This window comes from Amblyraja radiata, chromosome 21 (assembly GCF_010909765.2).
Source record: "Amblyraja radiata isolate CabotCenter1 chromosome 21, sAmbRad1.1.pri, whole genome shotgun sequence".
NCBI lineage: Eukaryota > Metazoa > Chordata > Chondrichthyes > Rajiformes > Rajidae > Amblyraja > Amblyraja radiata.
Window position 1 is genome coordinate 35278609 of NC_045976.1, and position 16492 is coordinate 35295100.

Sequence of the window (16492 nt, forward strand, 5' to 3'; positions counted from 1 at the left end):
AAATTGCTTGCTGAATCTCAGTTGCTCATGTCATCCAGTAAATCATTGCATCATTCTGCATCAGCTGCATTCCGGCGATCAGCAGTGAGCTGCTGTGGATGAAATTGTATTCATTGAGGTGGGGGTGTTGGCTACACCACTGAGGACCAGAAGATTAATCATCCCTCTATCAGTGGAAACAGTTTCTTCCTGTTTTCACTAGTGGGAGAGTCTTGAACAAGGGAACATCACTTGAAGGTAAGGGGTGGTTATTTAGAATTGTGGAACATCAACATTTCTTCTCACAGAAGGTGGCGAATCTCTTGAATTCTCTGTCCCACTGGGTGGTGGAAGCTGGATTATTAAAAGTATTTAAAATGGAGATGGAAAAATATTTGATAAATCAAAGAATAAAGCCGTGTGGAGAAATTATTCAGAAGAGGTGTTGAGGCCAGCGAAGATCAGCCATTAAATGGTGGGGCAGGCATGAAGGGCCTGCCAATGTACTTCTGTTCTATTTTCGTGTGTGTGCTCCATCACATTCCCATTTAATTTTTAGTACCATTATTAAATATCGCCTTAACCTTCCGTGTTCCATGGAGATTGATCCTAATAGTGGTCCACCAAACCTGCTCTAGACAGGTTCGCATCAGAGGCAAAATACAGTTTTAAATTGAACTAATGAACGAATTTGTTATATCTGATGTTAGGCATCACATTGTTCTGTTTGATGACCAAGTAGCCTAGTCGCGTGTGTTGACATTTACTGATCCGTCTTTGCATTTAGTTTTTGTCATGAGTCTGTGACCCATGAAACAATTCTCCATCATCAGTTCACTCCTGCGCTCAGTCCATGACAACAGGTAGAACATGGATCAGGTACCTGACCCATTTCCAGATTACCTGCAGGTTTTCGATCATGACGGAATGTGCTATGTTGTTAGACTTCAGAATTGTTTTGATTGTGCTGACATGCTTCGCAGGAACTCGTACATCGATGGGGAGGGAGCTCCTCACAGGTTCTTTCCAGAAATCAAGCTGCAAAGTTGATCGAAAGGGAAGTTTAGTATTGTCTGTAACATACAAAGTGCTGCAGGAAGGAGCCTACCAAAGCATTTATGAAGAGTCGTACAGCATGTATACCAGGGCCACTGTATTCCTGACGACCATCAAACACCTACAGTATTTACTCTCATCCCATTTGCAATTTTCTCCATATCCCCATCAACTGCCCCTGAGGTGACTTGCATCTGAATCTGGAAGTTATAGATTTGTCCCATTCCAGAGTCTTAACATAAAGGCTAAATCATCTGCAGAAATGCTGTCGGTTTCATGTGAATACTAGACTAAGTGGGACCGTTTGGTCCCAGGCACAAGGGAGGCCTGGTCCCCCAACGCAAGCCATTCCCCAACGCAATATTCCACCACTCTCCCATTCCCCAATGCCAACCCGTTCCCCCAACACAATATTCCATCACTCGCATATAGCCCCTAATTGCGCAGGCGCGGCTCATTTCTCCTCATCCCCAGCACTCCCTCCCCCTCCTCTTCATGTGTGGACGGGGGGAGGGATGTGGGGGCGGGGGTGTGGGGAAGGGGTGTGGCAACGGGGGAGGGGGTGTGTAGGCGGGGGTGGGGGAGGGAGGTTGGAGAAAAGACGGCGAAGAGCCATTGGGGAGAGGGGGGTATCACGGGGGACTGGGCTGGAGCTGGCGAGGGGGACCAGAGGGGAAGGGTATGGAGCTGGCGGTGCGATGGGGACTCACAACGGTCGTTCTCCGCCGGGATTAGAGTCTCCGATTTCCATTTGGCGACATCAGCGGCATCGCCAACTCCGTGCCGCTTCCGGTCCCTCCGAAAATTGTGTCCGGTTGGAGACCTCCGCCGGCCATCCACAGAGTCCCTCAGCTCCAGTAAAGACGCAATGGCGCAGGAAAGGGCGGACCATCCCGGGTAGTGACAGAAGAGACCAATCCGCGCGGCGCTGACTGGCAGGAGAGGAGATCGGTTTGCGCACACGTGGTTTTAAAGATTTTTAAACCTCGCGCACTTTTACAATATATGGCTGATTGGAACGAAACTTGTTGCACTCGCAGCACAGAAGAATGGTGAGTGAGCTGGCGAAAAATCGTAGCACTATCGCATACTGTTTTTGCGCAAATAGAAAAAACGGAAGAGCACAAGATCAGAGTTTTCGTTCTGTATAGATACAATACAATGGAAATCTATGTGATGAACACATGCAGGAACTGTGAACCCATTCATTGAATGGAGAGGAATATCAGGGAGGGAGAGGGGTATTAAGTAATTTACATTTTTTTAGCTAATTGAATGAATGTACATGTGTGTTATTACATATTTCCAGTATTTGTTATTAATTTTTTTAACTTAAATATTTTCCAACAGATTCAGGAATTTTTTGAATGTCTGGGAATAGCAGAGGTACTCATAAAAGTTCAAATTCTTGTCCACTGATTCGGCTTTTAGACATGGCTTTATCATCCATGCAAGCATTCAGTGGTGATTTCCAGGAGGACATTTACACTGTGAGACCTACTCAAGGTGACAGTGGGTTGAATAGGTGAATAAGGGGAAAACTCAGGAAGTGTGCTGCTCTGCATAGACTTAGGACAATCAGTGGTGTCATCTCAGTGTCCTCCTACACTCCCAGAAGTCTCATTTCCAGAGGAGAGATGAAACCCCTCTCACCTCCCGTTGAATGTGAAATATTCCTAAAGATACTACCATATTCTGAACAAATTGGCTCCTGTATTTTCTACAACAGTTAGAAAACTTCAGAGTGCATTATTATACATGAATTGCCATGGGATGTCCACCGGTTATGAAAGGCATCATTTAAGTACAAGTCTCTTTACCACCGGTTCCTGTTACTGGAAGACTCTTGCTCTTCCATATCAAACCATGACTGCCTAAGTTCTTTATTCCATCCTCACAATGCTCTTGTATCACAGAAGACAGCAATTGCTCTTAGTACAAAGCATTGATTTTGGTTAAAGAGATCATATAACAAGCAAGACCCATCCAACGCCTGACCCAAATAAAAGTTATCAAAGATTTGGAGCTAGAATAGTTCGGCAAGACAGAGACCTAAAGATGTGGCGATATCTCCTGCATGTGTCGGTACTTACTCATTTCTGGATTGAGGCTACAGATTCTTCAAAAGTCACAATCATTGACACAAAAGCCACATTATAAAAGGTCTATTACCTTCAGATGCTGTAACTGTTCCAGTGACTTCACCAGATTAAGCTGTTTCTGACTGCTGGCACTGATCCGGAGCACCTGATCACTGAAAAGTAATGTTTTGGATAATTAAAGGTAATATAAATCAAATTACACAACATATAGGTGTGTAAATCAAAAATAGTGAGGCAGCCATAAGCCATTAAAAGCTACTAAATTTATAAATTAGAGGGCTCAGCTCATAACTTCACATTTAACATTGACAAGTGGATTATTTGACTTGCAACATGTGCTGAAAGGTATATACTAAAAACTAATTAATGCAAACAATATTTCAGTGAATGAGGTCAGTCATTAGAACAGGCTCTTCAGGGCAAAGTAGCATTCGTTGAAGTAATTTGTACTTGTTCCATAATGTCTCAGTGAATACTACAATGTTCAAGATTGGCCACCCGCTCAGGTCAATTAAGAATTGGCCTTCTCTAACATCAGAAGCCAGGAAGGAGGAACTGCAGTTCACAATGCCTTGTAATTGCACCTAATTGGCACCTTGTCCTCTGTATCAGAAAGTATATATTTGCAACAAAGAGAGTTGGCATTTAACCAAATGCTGCCTCAGCCCATGGGAGCGAATGAATTGCCAGAAAAGGTCAGGTCTCAAGAACAAATTAAATAATAGGGATTCTGGTGACAATTATTGTCTTTCTTAGAAAGCAAAGAGAACAATCTAACTAATGCTATGTTCCACATCAAACCCAGGAAAATTGCTTTCAACAGTTCTCCTGGATTGACTCCAAGTATTAGACAACTTTGCTGCAGGAAATTGCAGGATTAAGAAAGAGCACCTTAGCAAAAATCTGTTTGGGATGGAAACGTGTGAGAATGGCATGTTGGACACCCATCAGTGGTAGGATGTTGGCAAGACTGATGGAAACAAGAGAATCACTGAGATTCCTAGTCTTGAAAATAAAATAAGCTGCAGGTGTTAGAACTATGCAGCCTGAACTGCTGAGTTTTCCCAGCATTTCTGTTTTTAACCCTGTCTTGAATATATTTTGTGCTTGAACTCCACAAACCGCTTGGGAAAAATGATTCAGTGCCCTCCTGTGAAGAATTTTCTCATTGCAGTATCCCTTATTTTGAATCTGTGACATTAAGGGGAAACACTACTTCTGTACCTACCCTCACAAGCCTCATAAGAATTTTGTACGTTTCAATTCAATGCCCATTTTCTTGAAATGATTTAATTATAAGGACTCATTGGTCATTGAAACTCCTGCATTTAAAATTTTTCATTTGAAAGATACTCTGGTTTCCTATTCCCTCGACAAAATTTCACCTGGAATATAATTGGACAATCTTTTTCATTTTTCCCTGTTATATTCCAGTTGTAATTTCCTCAACCAGTCACTGAGCAATATATTCTTAAAACTTCTCTACATCATTTTCTCAATTCCTGATGTCACTCAGTTTAGTATAATTGTCAAACATGGAGGTGCTCAACACTGTGCTTTTCTCAAGATTCCCAAATCATTGATACAGACATCTTGACCCCTGGATCCCTGCACAGAACCTGGTGACATCTCACAACCTCATAACCAAAACATGATCAGTTTATTGCAACTATTATATTGTCCTTGAATTGATCCATGCCTGTAAATTACACCCTATCTCTTGTCTATTTAACAATTTTATCTCATTTTATTTAACAATCCTTGTATGGCATTTTAGCAATGACCACTTTAAAGTCCAAATACATCGCATTCATTGGTCTCCCCATTTCTATTCCACTAGTTAGAACTTTAAAAAAAAATGCTGCTGTATTTATCAAGTATTTCTCTTTGCTCAATTCAGTTATTATGTTTAAGTGCCTTTCTATCGCTTCCTTAGTAACAGATCCTAATATTTTCCCTGCTATCAAAGTTAGGTAATTTTACTTCGGAGTCACGTGAGTGACTTCGTGAAGAACCCCGCCTACGGCGCATGCGTGTCATATCGCATACACGCATTGAACGTGTCGGACCTGGGGAGGACGTCCCCTTGAACGAGAGAGTTAACAAGCCGGTCGACGGCAGGTAAGTGATTCTGCATTTTCACCGTTTTTTAGGAATGGATAGAGGACGCAGAAAGGCTGTGAAGAAGCTGCAGGATGTCGGCGGTAAAGGTGCCGGGGACCCGCAGCAGCAGCCGACGGCACAGGCAGTTTGCGTTGAGCCAGCTGTGCCAGATTCAAACCCCGCGCCGGGAAAAACTAATTCTAGACCGGGCGGGAAGGCGAAACGCAAAACGAACCGCTGGGAAAGTGAGCCCGAAAAATCGCCGGTAAATACTTACTTGTATAGCAGTGATGATGACCAGCTGCAGGGCATAGAGCAGCCGGCAGCGATCGCATCTGCAGAGCTCGGAAAACAGTACGAGTGGCTGCAGCATGTGGGGCCGTCATCTATCTGTTTGGAGGAGTACCGGGACGGCGAAAAACGGCGTTTTGCAGCGGCCGGGAGCAACCAGAGCCGGTAGGCATGGCGACGAGTTGCGATTTAAACCGCGTGCGACTAGTGCCCGAGGGCACGAAAGTCGGCAGGAGCGGTGGGCTAAAAAGAAACACCCGCGAGCGACTAGTGCGGGAGAGCACGAAAGTCGGCTGGAGCGGTTGTGGGAGGAACATCTCCATAGTGTCAGGCTCCAGAAAATGGATAAAAGCCGCACACATACAGGTGTAAGTCCCTCAGAGCATGGCCAGAAAAGGCTGCTGGACATATCATCCTCATCTGAAGAGGGTGTTCAAGGGCTGCCTGACTCGGACTCTGAACAAGAGTCAGAGCCACGTTCCCATATGGAGGATGAGGGAACACAGTTGCTGGACATGGTGCACACATATTTCCAGCAAGAAGAAACTGGAAAAGACCTAGAGGCCAGGATGGCGGCCAGCATTGATTGTATGACGACCCATCACCTCAAAACTGATACCTTAGCTGAGGTATGGGCAAGACATTTACCTCCGCGAAATTGTGCGGCTCTGAATGTACCCAAGGTGAACCGAAGCATTTGGAGACACGTGGGGCAGGATATTCGGAGTCTGGATATAAAAATACAGAATGCTAGTAAAGGACTCTCGGCGGGTATAACAGCTTTGGCCCGTAGGCTGGAAAATGTGGATATGTCCAATGACATGAAAGACGCTTTAGCACTGTTTTGCAATGTTCAATTTGAACTGAACAACATCAGGAAAGGGGCTATTCAGCCAACGTTAGACCCAAAATTTGCAATCCTGTGCAAACAGAAAGCCATAAAACCTCAAAATTTGTTGTTTGGGGGTGACCTATCAAAACAGGTCAAAGATTTGGAGGAAGAGGCCAAAACGTTGGGCCTAATAAAAGCGACCAAAGGATATGTCGGAAAACGGTATCATCCTTATGGGACGACTAAAAAAGCAAGTACTAGTATGTATAGTACGAAAAATTGGAGAGAGGCCAGAGGAAACCAGCAACAGCGTCCTTTTTTAGGGGTTGGCCCGGGACGCCCACAATGGAAAATGCGGAAGCCTCCACTTCAACATTTACCCCACTTTCAACCTCAAGGCCCTCCGCAACCTCGGTTAAGACCAAGAAAGTAACACCACCGATAACCATGGAGGTAGGTGGGTCTGTGCCTCAAAAATTAATAAGGAGCACAGACCTTGGAGGGAGGTTGCAATTTCATTTGGAAGCATGGTGTAAGTTAACTGTGGATAGGTATATCCTTAGCAGTATTAAGGGATATCTTATAGAGTTTATACACATACAAGAACCTCCAGTACAACATACACCGGACAGAACTTATATGCTTACCAAATTAGACAGAGCTAAAGCAAAAATTGAAATACAAAGGTTGTTCACGAAAGGAGTAATTGAAAAAACCAAACATGAACAACAGGAATTTGTCTCAAATATATTCATTAGACATAAGAAAGATGGGGGTTGCCGGATAATTATTGATTTATCAACACTTAATAAGTTTGTACAATATGCTCATTTTAAAGTGGATTGGCTAGTAGAGCAGTGGTTGCCACAAGAATATTGATGGAACAGCTGGGATTCATTATCCATCCAATTAAGTCAAGATTAACACCTGCAACTAATATTGATTACTTGGGGTTCACTATTAACACACTTGATATGTTAGTGACTTTACCTATAGGGAAAGCCACTGAGTTCCAAGAGGATTGCACAGAGCTTATTAATACCGTTAAACCATCCATTAGACGGGTAGCCAGGATTATTGGGAAAATTATAGCCACGTTTCCTGCCATTCAATTTGGACGATTGCATTACCAAAATTTACAGAGAGAAAAAATTAGAGCACTAAAAATTAATAGAGGCCATTTTGATAGGCCTATGGAGCTAACAATTAGAGCTATAAAAGAACTACAATGGTGGGAACAAAATGTTATATATAGCTCCAACCCAATAGTTATTCCAAACCCATCTGTGGTATTACAAACAGATGCCAGTGCACTGGGTTGGGGAGCAACGGATACCATCTCGAGCTCTGGAGGGAGATGGAATATACAGGAAACTAACCTACTTACCACAAAGGGTATAAATTACTTAGAAATGTTGAGTGCTTTTTATGGTTTAAAATCTTATTGCTCGGGAATGATTAACCAGCATGTTAGATTGCAGATAGACAATACCACGGGGGTGGCATATATAAATCATATGGGTGGAAATATATCAATATCCTGTGATGAATTGGCAAACCATATTTGGGAATGGTGTATCCAAAGGAATATTTGGTTATCGGCTACGTATCTACCAGGGATACTTAATTCAGTGGCAGACGCCAGGTCACGAAAATTTAATGAAAATACGGAATGGATGTTAGACAGAAAGATATTTGCTGATATCACAGCAAAGTACGGAAGGCCGGATATTGATCTTTTTGCATCCAGGTTAAATCATCAGTTACCTAGGTATATATCATGGGAACCAGATCCTGAGGCAGAAGCTACAGATGCATTCTCTTTGCACTGGGGGAAATGGTTCATTTATGCATTTCCTCCTTTCTGCCTCATCAATCGGGTACTACGGAAAATTCAGCTAGACTCGGCATCTGGGATTCTCATAGTACCTGATTGGCCTACCCAACCATGGTTCTCGGTGCTGCAGGATTTGGTGCTTACACCATATATTACTTTAAAACATAGTCCTCAGTTGCTGGTGCATCCGGTGACTGGGGACAGCCATCCTTGCCATAATTATCTAAATTTATTGGTTTGTAGACTCTGAAGGAACCATTTCGGCATATGGGTTTATCTGATAGAACTGTGGACAGAGACTTTCCACTCAAAAACAATATTTATGTCATGTCAAGAAATGGACTAAATACTGCCTGGACAACAATCTAGACCACAGAAAGGTGGATATTCCAGCTGTCCTAGAATTCCTCACAAGCCTGCACTTTGAAGGACTCAGTTACAGCACGGTCAATAGTGCTAGGAGTGCCTTGTCCAGTTATTTATGGGAAGGCACAGAAAGACAGGGTGTCGGCTCACATCCTCTAGTAATAAAACTGCTACGAGGCATCTTTAACACTAACCCACCAAGGGCTAGATATAGCCAAATCTGGGATGTGAGCGTAGTCCTAAAAATGTTACGGAATTGGTCACCGGCTACGGCATTACCGCTAAACTATCTAACTATGAAAATGGTTATGCTTATGGCGCTGGTCACAGCGCAAAGGGTCCAGTCATTACAGAAGTTAAGATTGGATAACTTGACGGAGGCGACAGGAAGGCTGATTTTCGTGATCCAGGGCCTTATTAAGCAAAATAGACCAGGATCAGCGGGTCAGGTGATAGAGTTCATAGCCTATCCACAGGATGAACGTCTCTGTGTAGTAAAACACATCATGTTATATATGGACAGAACGAAGGCTATCAGAGGCAATGAAAAGGCTCTTTTAATTAGCCATAAGAAGCCATACCATAAAGTCTCGACTCAGACCATTTCACGGTGGCTGAGATATTGCTTAGTTCAGGCAGGAGTGGACACTAATGTATTCAAATCTCACTCCACCAGGGCTGCATCTACATCAGCAGCTAATCGCCTGGAGGTACCGATGGACAATATCCTCAGAACTGCAGGATGGTCATCAGAGAAAACGTTTCGCACATATTACAACAAACCAGTTAGAAACGAAGAAACGTTTTTTCGGGCAAAATTTTGAGTTCTATTTAATTTACACCTGAAGCTTATAAGGTTTATAAATTGATTTAATAAATATTATTTACAATTTTTGCTTAAAAATGTTGGTATCATTGTATTTTTTTTTTTTAAATACCAGTAACAATTTCTCCCAAACTACCAAGGCAGTTGTGAAGATTGGACTCGTTCCACGGCATGAGGTCACAGAGCTTTGAAGTCTTCACGAAGTCACTCACGTGACTCCGAAGTAAAATAGTAAGATTAAACGAGAACTTACCAGTTTGAAGTTTGATCTTTATTTTATGAGGAGGAACGTTGAGGGAATACGTGCCCTCCGCTCCCACCCTTATATGGTCATATCTTAAACTGGTATCTCTTTAATAATCTTACTATCTTAGGTCATTATTTTCTATCTGTGACCTCACACCGCTGCTTTGAAGAATGACACGCATGCGCCGTAGGCGGGGTTCTTCACGTATTCCCTCAACGTTCCTCCTCATAAAATAAAGATCAAACTTCAAACTGGTAAGTTCTCGTTTAATCTTACTATTAGTTTTTACTCCCCCGTTTTCTCTCTTCCACCTTTCTTACAAAATGGAGTGGTATTTGTGGAAAACTACTCTGTAACGCGGATGGAAGATAGCCAGTATAAATAGGAGAGGATTCTTTCAGTGAGGTGAAATTTAATAGACAAGTCCAGGCATGCAGATCTTGTTATCTCAAAATCTCAGAAGATGAATAAAATATTTTTATTTGTTGTCCGGGGAGGGGGGGGGGGGGGGGGGGGGGGGGGGGGGAAGAAGTTTGTTATTTTATCTGGGATCAAGCAGTGCAAAATGTAGTAAATATAAGAGGAAAAGTGTGGTTTGTACTGGCAAGAGTTATGATTTTTGAAAATATTGATATTATTTATTGTTTTGGGAATTAACATGGTGTGGGAGTCTCATTGCTAACTATATTCAAACATTTGACAAGAAATGTTAATCAGCCAGTCAAAGCCATGTCTGAACCCAGAGGACTTAGCTCTATCTCCCTCCACCTTTAGATGAAATGGAATCAAATACTGTCAAATCTTTTAGTATCTTTCCACCTTCTTATGTGATGTCAGCCATGGATTGGTGGCTAACTCCATAGCCTTTAGATGGAAGTTAGAAGGATGTAGGTTCTAATCCCATGCAACAGATATGAGCATGAAAATCCAGGCTTAAATGTTAAACGGAAGCAGAACTTACTCTCACAGGTTGATTATTTATTTAAGAGAAATGGAATCCTCTCTGGTGCCCGGGCAACATTTATTCTGAAATATGATTCCTTTAAAACAAGTTACTGGGTTACTGCTATCATGCAGGAATTTACTCTGAGCAAATGTCTATTTTTTGATGGTGACTGCAAACTAGGAATACTTTGAGGTCTTTTCTTTAAATTAATTCAATATTTTTCAAAGCGATTAGCTCATCTTAAATTAATCATCTGGCACACTTCCACACTGATTACATTGTGGAGAAATTATTTCTGATCTGTAACTTTTGTTGAAACTTTTGTTAGATGTTGTGTCTATGCCCTATATTGTTCACCTTCAACCAGCCATTTGTTTCCATCTCACCGCAGTTGAATTTAATGAGTAAGAGAGTGATAAAGGTGTTGAAAAACATAACAGTGTCCCATTAAAAATGAGACAGGTTTACCCATTTGGCATTGACTGTAATGTTGCAGGACAAAGTAGTTTGATTTTCATGACTGGCAGCTACTGCTCATCCCTTAATGTCTTCTGAACTGGTAAAGGCGTTTAGCCCAGTGGCTCTACTGGATTCAACCTGAAAAATACTTTCTATGCCCCTTGGCCAGATTCTGATCAGATTCTACTTTTTATGGTTGGTTTAGATTTAGCCATCCATTCACTTTTCCAATTATGAGTAGCAAGGTAATTTTTCTTAGCCTGGGTATTTACCTAGGTCACTAGCCTTCTGTTCTTCGATATTCAGCAATTTTTTAAAGGACAGTGGTTACATAAAAGGGTTGAAGACTTTGTGTTCTAAGTTGAAGTATGTTACAACAAGGCTTGTGTTCTAGTTCATTTTTTTCTTCTACTGCTAATCTTTCTAAAAGGTTTCATTTATTCAGTCCAAAGCCAGGCCATGATGCCTAAGTCATCATACACTCATGCTCTCACAAAACATGGATTATCAAAAAGCACTAACTTCTTGCTTAATGTTCAAATGAATTTTTACATGTAAGCTCTGACTGCCAGCCTACTTCTTAAGAGGATATAGATCTGGGAGGAGGACATAGGAGGTAAAACCTATGAGCAGGGTCTAAGGAAGAGGAAGGGTACGATTGTCTATCAACAATCATGGCTCAAGAAAATTCAATGACCAAGGGAAATTACTTACCCAATGTAAGTTACCTGCCTGTGAGCAGCCACAAGAACAATGTTTAGTAAAATCCAGGATGTCTTCATTGTCTGAGAAAATAAAGACCAGGAAAGCAGTGTTACTAAACATTTTCACATATTTCCTCTTGGTAATTTGGACACTATTATCATTCGTTTAGTTTCCCTTCTCTGGGTTTCTACAATTGTAGTGGAGTCAAGATCTTGATCATCGGATCTTGAATCTTGCCATTTTTCCATTAAAAAATGTTAGAATTTAGGGATGATTGTAAGACCAAGCAGTGGAGTTTGGGCAAACCTCTTTCACCTGACCAGGCCATATCCACTACATAAATCGGAAGAAAACCCATTGCTCAATGGTGCTCACCCACAGAAAGGAAGTTTCACCGCAATATACTTATTGACACAAAAATACGTTTCTTTATAATACTTTTCAACCACTTGTTTATTAAAGTCAATTTCCTAGTAACTGAGTTCAGAGTTCATGTTTTGAGCTAAGCTTCTGGCTCCATATCGTCCCCTTCACCATTGCATTGAGTTGTACTGCCAAATAGTGTTGCCCTTTGCCACTGCCTGTCATCTGCCGCTGAAGCATTTCAATGCCTTTCATCTTCAGACTCAACAATTCTAGTGTGTAAGAAGGAACTGCAGATGCTGGTTTAAACCATAGACACAAAAAGCTGGAGTAACTCAGTGGGACAGGCAGTATCTCTGTCTCGACCCAAAACATCACCCATTCCTTCTCTCTAGAGATGCTGCCTGTCTCGCTGAGTTACTCCAGCTTTTTGTGTCTAGCTTCGACTATTTTAGTTTTCGCCAAATCAGTCTCACACCATCTGCTATCTCAAAATCAATGATTTGAATGAGAATGATTAGTAAGTTTACAGATGACTAAAGTGGGTGGTGTGGTAGATAACGAAGATGGTTATCAAAAATTACAATGGGATCTTGATCAGTTGGACAAATGGGCGGAGGAATGGTTAATGAAGTTTAATGCAGATAAGTGCAAGATGTTGCATTTTGGGAAGTCAAACCAGGGCAGGACCTTGCCAGGACTCTGGGGAGTGTTGTAGAGTAGAGGGATCGAGGGGTGCAGGTACATATTTCCCTGAAAGTGGCGTCACAATAGATTAAACACTGCTGGGAGCAACTTAGTGCTTCACTTTAACTCTTTGTCTGCCTGAACTGGTGCAATGACATTCAAGAATCTTGTACATTTTTGTTTGAGTAACCAGACTTCAATTCCATTTTCCACTCCTCAGCAAATGAAGCCGTCCATGCATTCATCTGGCACTATCTTGTCAACATTCGGGCATGGGCTTAATTGTGAAGTGCCTGGCAATGAACATCTTTAGAAAGAGAATGTCTTACTGCCAGCCCGTGGCATTTAATGGGATTACAAATCCCAACTACCCTAATATCAGCATCTTGTGGGTTTCTATTGACCAGAATCTTAACTGAACCAGCCACATTAATAATATAGGCCGTCAGCAGGAAATGAAACCATAGAGGAAACATTCCCCTCTACAAACAGGACAACATCAAAGTTGCGCCATCATCTTTTGCAGATGGACGGAAGTTAACCAACCCACAAGAGCATGAGATAGGCCGTATTTCCTGAGGCAAGTGATTCACCTCTTGAAATCCAAAGGTATTTCCACCAACTCCACGACACAAACGAAGAGTGTAACAGAATACCCTGCACTTGCGTGGGTGAGTGCAGTTTGACGCTACCGGGACAAAGTATCAAGCTTGATTGTTACCCGATCCACCACTCTCAGCATGAATTTCCTGTACTTACTAATCAAGATTCTTCATTAGTAAGGGTGTCAGGGGTCATGCGGTGAAGGCAGGAGAATGGGGTTGCAAGGGAAAGACAGATCAGCCATGATTGAATGGTGGAGTAGACTTTATGGGCTGAATGGCCTTATTCTGCTCCTAGAACATGTGAACTGAACCAGAGCACAATGACTGCAGTGTGTAGTCTCTTCAACAGGCACTGCAGTTGCTCGGCAAAGCTTCCCCGATAAAGGCCTTTAAAGCAAGACCTTTATCAACAAGAACAAGGACAACAAGCGCTACTACAAGCAGGTACCCTTTTAAGTTGTCTGCCATCCTGATTTGGAAATACATCAGCGCTTCATTGACAGAGTCTACATCCTGGAACTCTCTCATCGGCACTTTCTTGAGGGCAGTTAGGGAGGGCAAAAAATGCTGGCATTGCCAACAATGGTCGCATCCCAAGTAAGCAAGACCTGTCGGAGGTAAACAGGCCGTATGGACCATGAAGTTCATGCTGTTGTTCATGTTCCACGGAAGCATTCTCCTCTGTTACCCAACTCCATGAATATCTCATGTGTCCTTCTCCCTCCTGTTCACTTGGTTTTCTGTTCACTTAGTTTCTCCTCACTTGTGAGGAGGATGCTATGAGGATGCAGGGTGACTTGGACAGGTTGGGTGAGTGGGCAGATGCAGTTTAATGTGGATAAATGTGAGGTTATTCACTTTGGTAGTAAAAACAGGAAGGCAGATTATTATTTAAATGGTGTCAAGTTGGGAAAAGGAGTTCAATGGGATCTGGAGGTCCTTGTTCATCAGTCAATGAAAGTATGCACAGCAGGCAGTGAAGAAAGCGAATGGCATGTTGGCCTTCATAACAAGAGGAGTTGAGTATAGGAGCAAAGAGGTCCATCTGCAGTTGTACAGGGCCCTAGTGAGACCACACCTGGAGTACTGTGTGCAGTTTTGGTCTCCAAATTTGAGGAAGGACATTCTTGCTATTGAGGGAGTGCATCGTAGGTTTGCGAGTTTAATCCCTACGATGACAGGACTGTCATATGTTAATATAATGGAGTGCCTGGGCTTGTATACTCTGAAATTTAGAAGGATGAGAGGGTTTCTTATTGAAACATATAAGATTATTAAGGGTTTGGACACGATAGAGGCAGGAAACATGTTCCCAATGTTGGGGGGGAGGGGTCCAGAACCAGGGGCCACAATTTAAGAATAAGGTTTCGAACGGAGATGAGGAAAAACCTTTTCACACAGGATTGTGAATCTGTGGAATTCTCTGCCTCAGAAGGCAGTGGAGGCCAACGCTCTGGATGCTTTCAAGAGAGAGTTAGATAGAGCTCTTAAAGATAGTGGAGTCAGGGGATATGGCAAGAAGGCAGGAACACTGATTGTGGATGATCATGTGAATGGCCTACTCCTGCACCTATTGTCTATTGTCCTTGAGTCCCCTCAACTACTCAAACTAAAATGTCACCTATCCATGCATGTTCTCCAGAGATGCTGCCTGACCCGCTGAGTTACTCCAGCACTTTGTGTCCTTTTTTGTACAGAGCATGTGCAGTTCCTGACAACCCAATGCCATGAACATTGAATTCTCCTATTTTAAGTAATTTGAAAATCCTCCCCATCGCCCTTCTTCCCCTCCACCACCTCTCCCCTCTGCCGCACCTGGACTTGCACCTATTTCTCCCCTCCCCCCTACCTTCCCACCTACATTCCTTTCTCTAGCTTTACAGTTCACAACTCTTCAATCCTTTTTGTCTGACACCCCCTGTCTTTTCAGCTGTGGTTTTGCCCACCATCTGCCTATCAGAAAACTCCTTCACCAGTTTCTACCCGTTACCTGCCGAGCTTTGACCTGTCCCTCCGCTCTTCCAACTTTCTCTCCCCCAACACAATCAGTGTGAAGAAGTCCTGACCCAAAACGTCAACTATCCACATTCTCCAGAGATTAACTCAGACCTGCTGAGTTAATCCGTCACCTTTTTTTGTAAAATCAGCATCTGCAGTTCCTTGTTCCCCCAGATCAACGTTACACAAAAATGCTGGAGAAACTCAGCGGGTGCAGCAGCATATATGGAGCGAAGGAAATAGGCAACGTTTCGGGCCGAAACCCTTCTTCAGACTGATCATCAGTCGAACGTGCATGGGCCGTGCGATTCCTCCACCACCGATGAACATGGGACCATTGCCCCCCCAATGCTAGCAGGTCGCCACATAAGATCAACCAACAACAACAGCCCCCCCCCACCCAAACTCGCCGCAAAATTCCCGCCCACCTCCCCCCTTGAGCCGCCAGTAAAAAGCAGCAAAAGCCATTCATCCCCCAACTTGCTGGTGGGATCACCTCGGTCAAGCGGAGCTTTCGGGCTGAGTAGAGCGAAGTCCAAGCAACGAGTTCGCGCCGTCAGCGGAGGCTTGGAGCACGGTCTGCGCGGGAAGGAGGCTTTGCCTTCGCGCTGTCCCACGGCTGTTTGCCCATCGCCGAGAGGAGGGGTCGGACGCCAAGGCGCTTGACAAATTTGCGGTTTGCATTTCCCCACACAAGTTTACTGAGGTAATGCAATAAAGCATCACCGCCTGACGGCTGCAGGAGTTCATTCCACGTACACTATACAGAGTTGTTTTTTTTTTTGTCCAAGGGTGTGGCATCTGATTTATGAAGCCTTCGAAAATTCTGTAATAATTCCCAATAATTACTCTCTTGGCTGACAGTCATACGGTTAAGTAAGCGATTTTCTTCAAAGTTTTGTTCAGCACGAGGGAGAAGTAGGGGGATACCGGAGACACTTAAAACTGGCGTAAAAATCTGACCAGGGTGACAATGAAAGCGCTCGGACACTCGGAAGAACATACAAAAGGGTTAGAAATAGTTGTAGGAGGAGGCCATTCGGCCCCTCGAACCTGTCCCTCCATTGAATAAGATTACTGCGAATCTTTT

At 43.1% G+C, this 16492-nt stretch overlaps 1 protein-coding gene across 1 annotated transcript in view; it reads right to left on the reverse strand.

The window, feature by feature from the left end:
- Positions 1-16035, reverse strand: part of LOC116985339 (carboxypeptidase A1-like) — a 28408-nt gene extending 12373 nt beyond the window's left edge. The window contains exons 1-4 of the mRNA XM_033040073.1: positions 15899-16035; positions 11759-11829; positions 3208-3289; positions 883-1017 (exon numbers count right to left, since the gene is read on the reverse strand). Of these exons, the coding sequence (XP_032895964.1) occupies positions 883-1017; positions 3208-3289; positions 11759-11826 (285 nt within the window). The 5' untranslated portion in view covers positions 11827-11829; positions 15899-16035. The remainder of the gene's footprint in view (positions 1-882; positions 1018-3207; positions 3290-11758; positions 11830-15898) is intronic.
- Between the last annotated feature and the right edge of the window lie 457 nt (positions 16036-16492).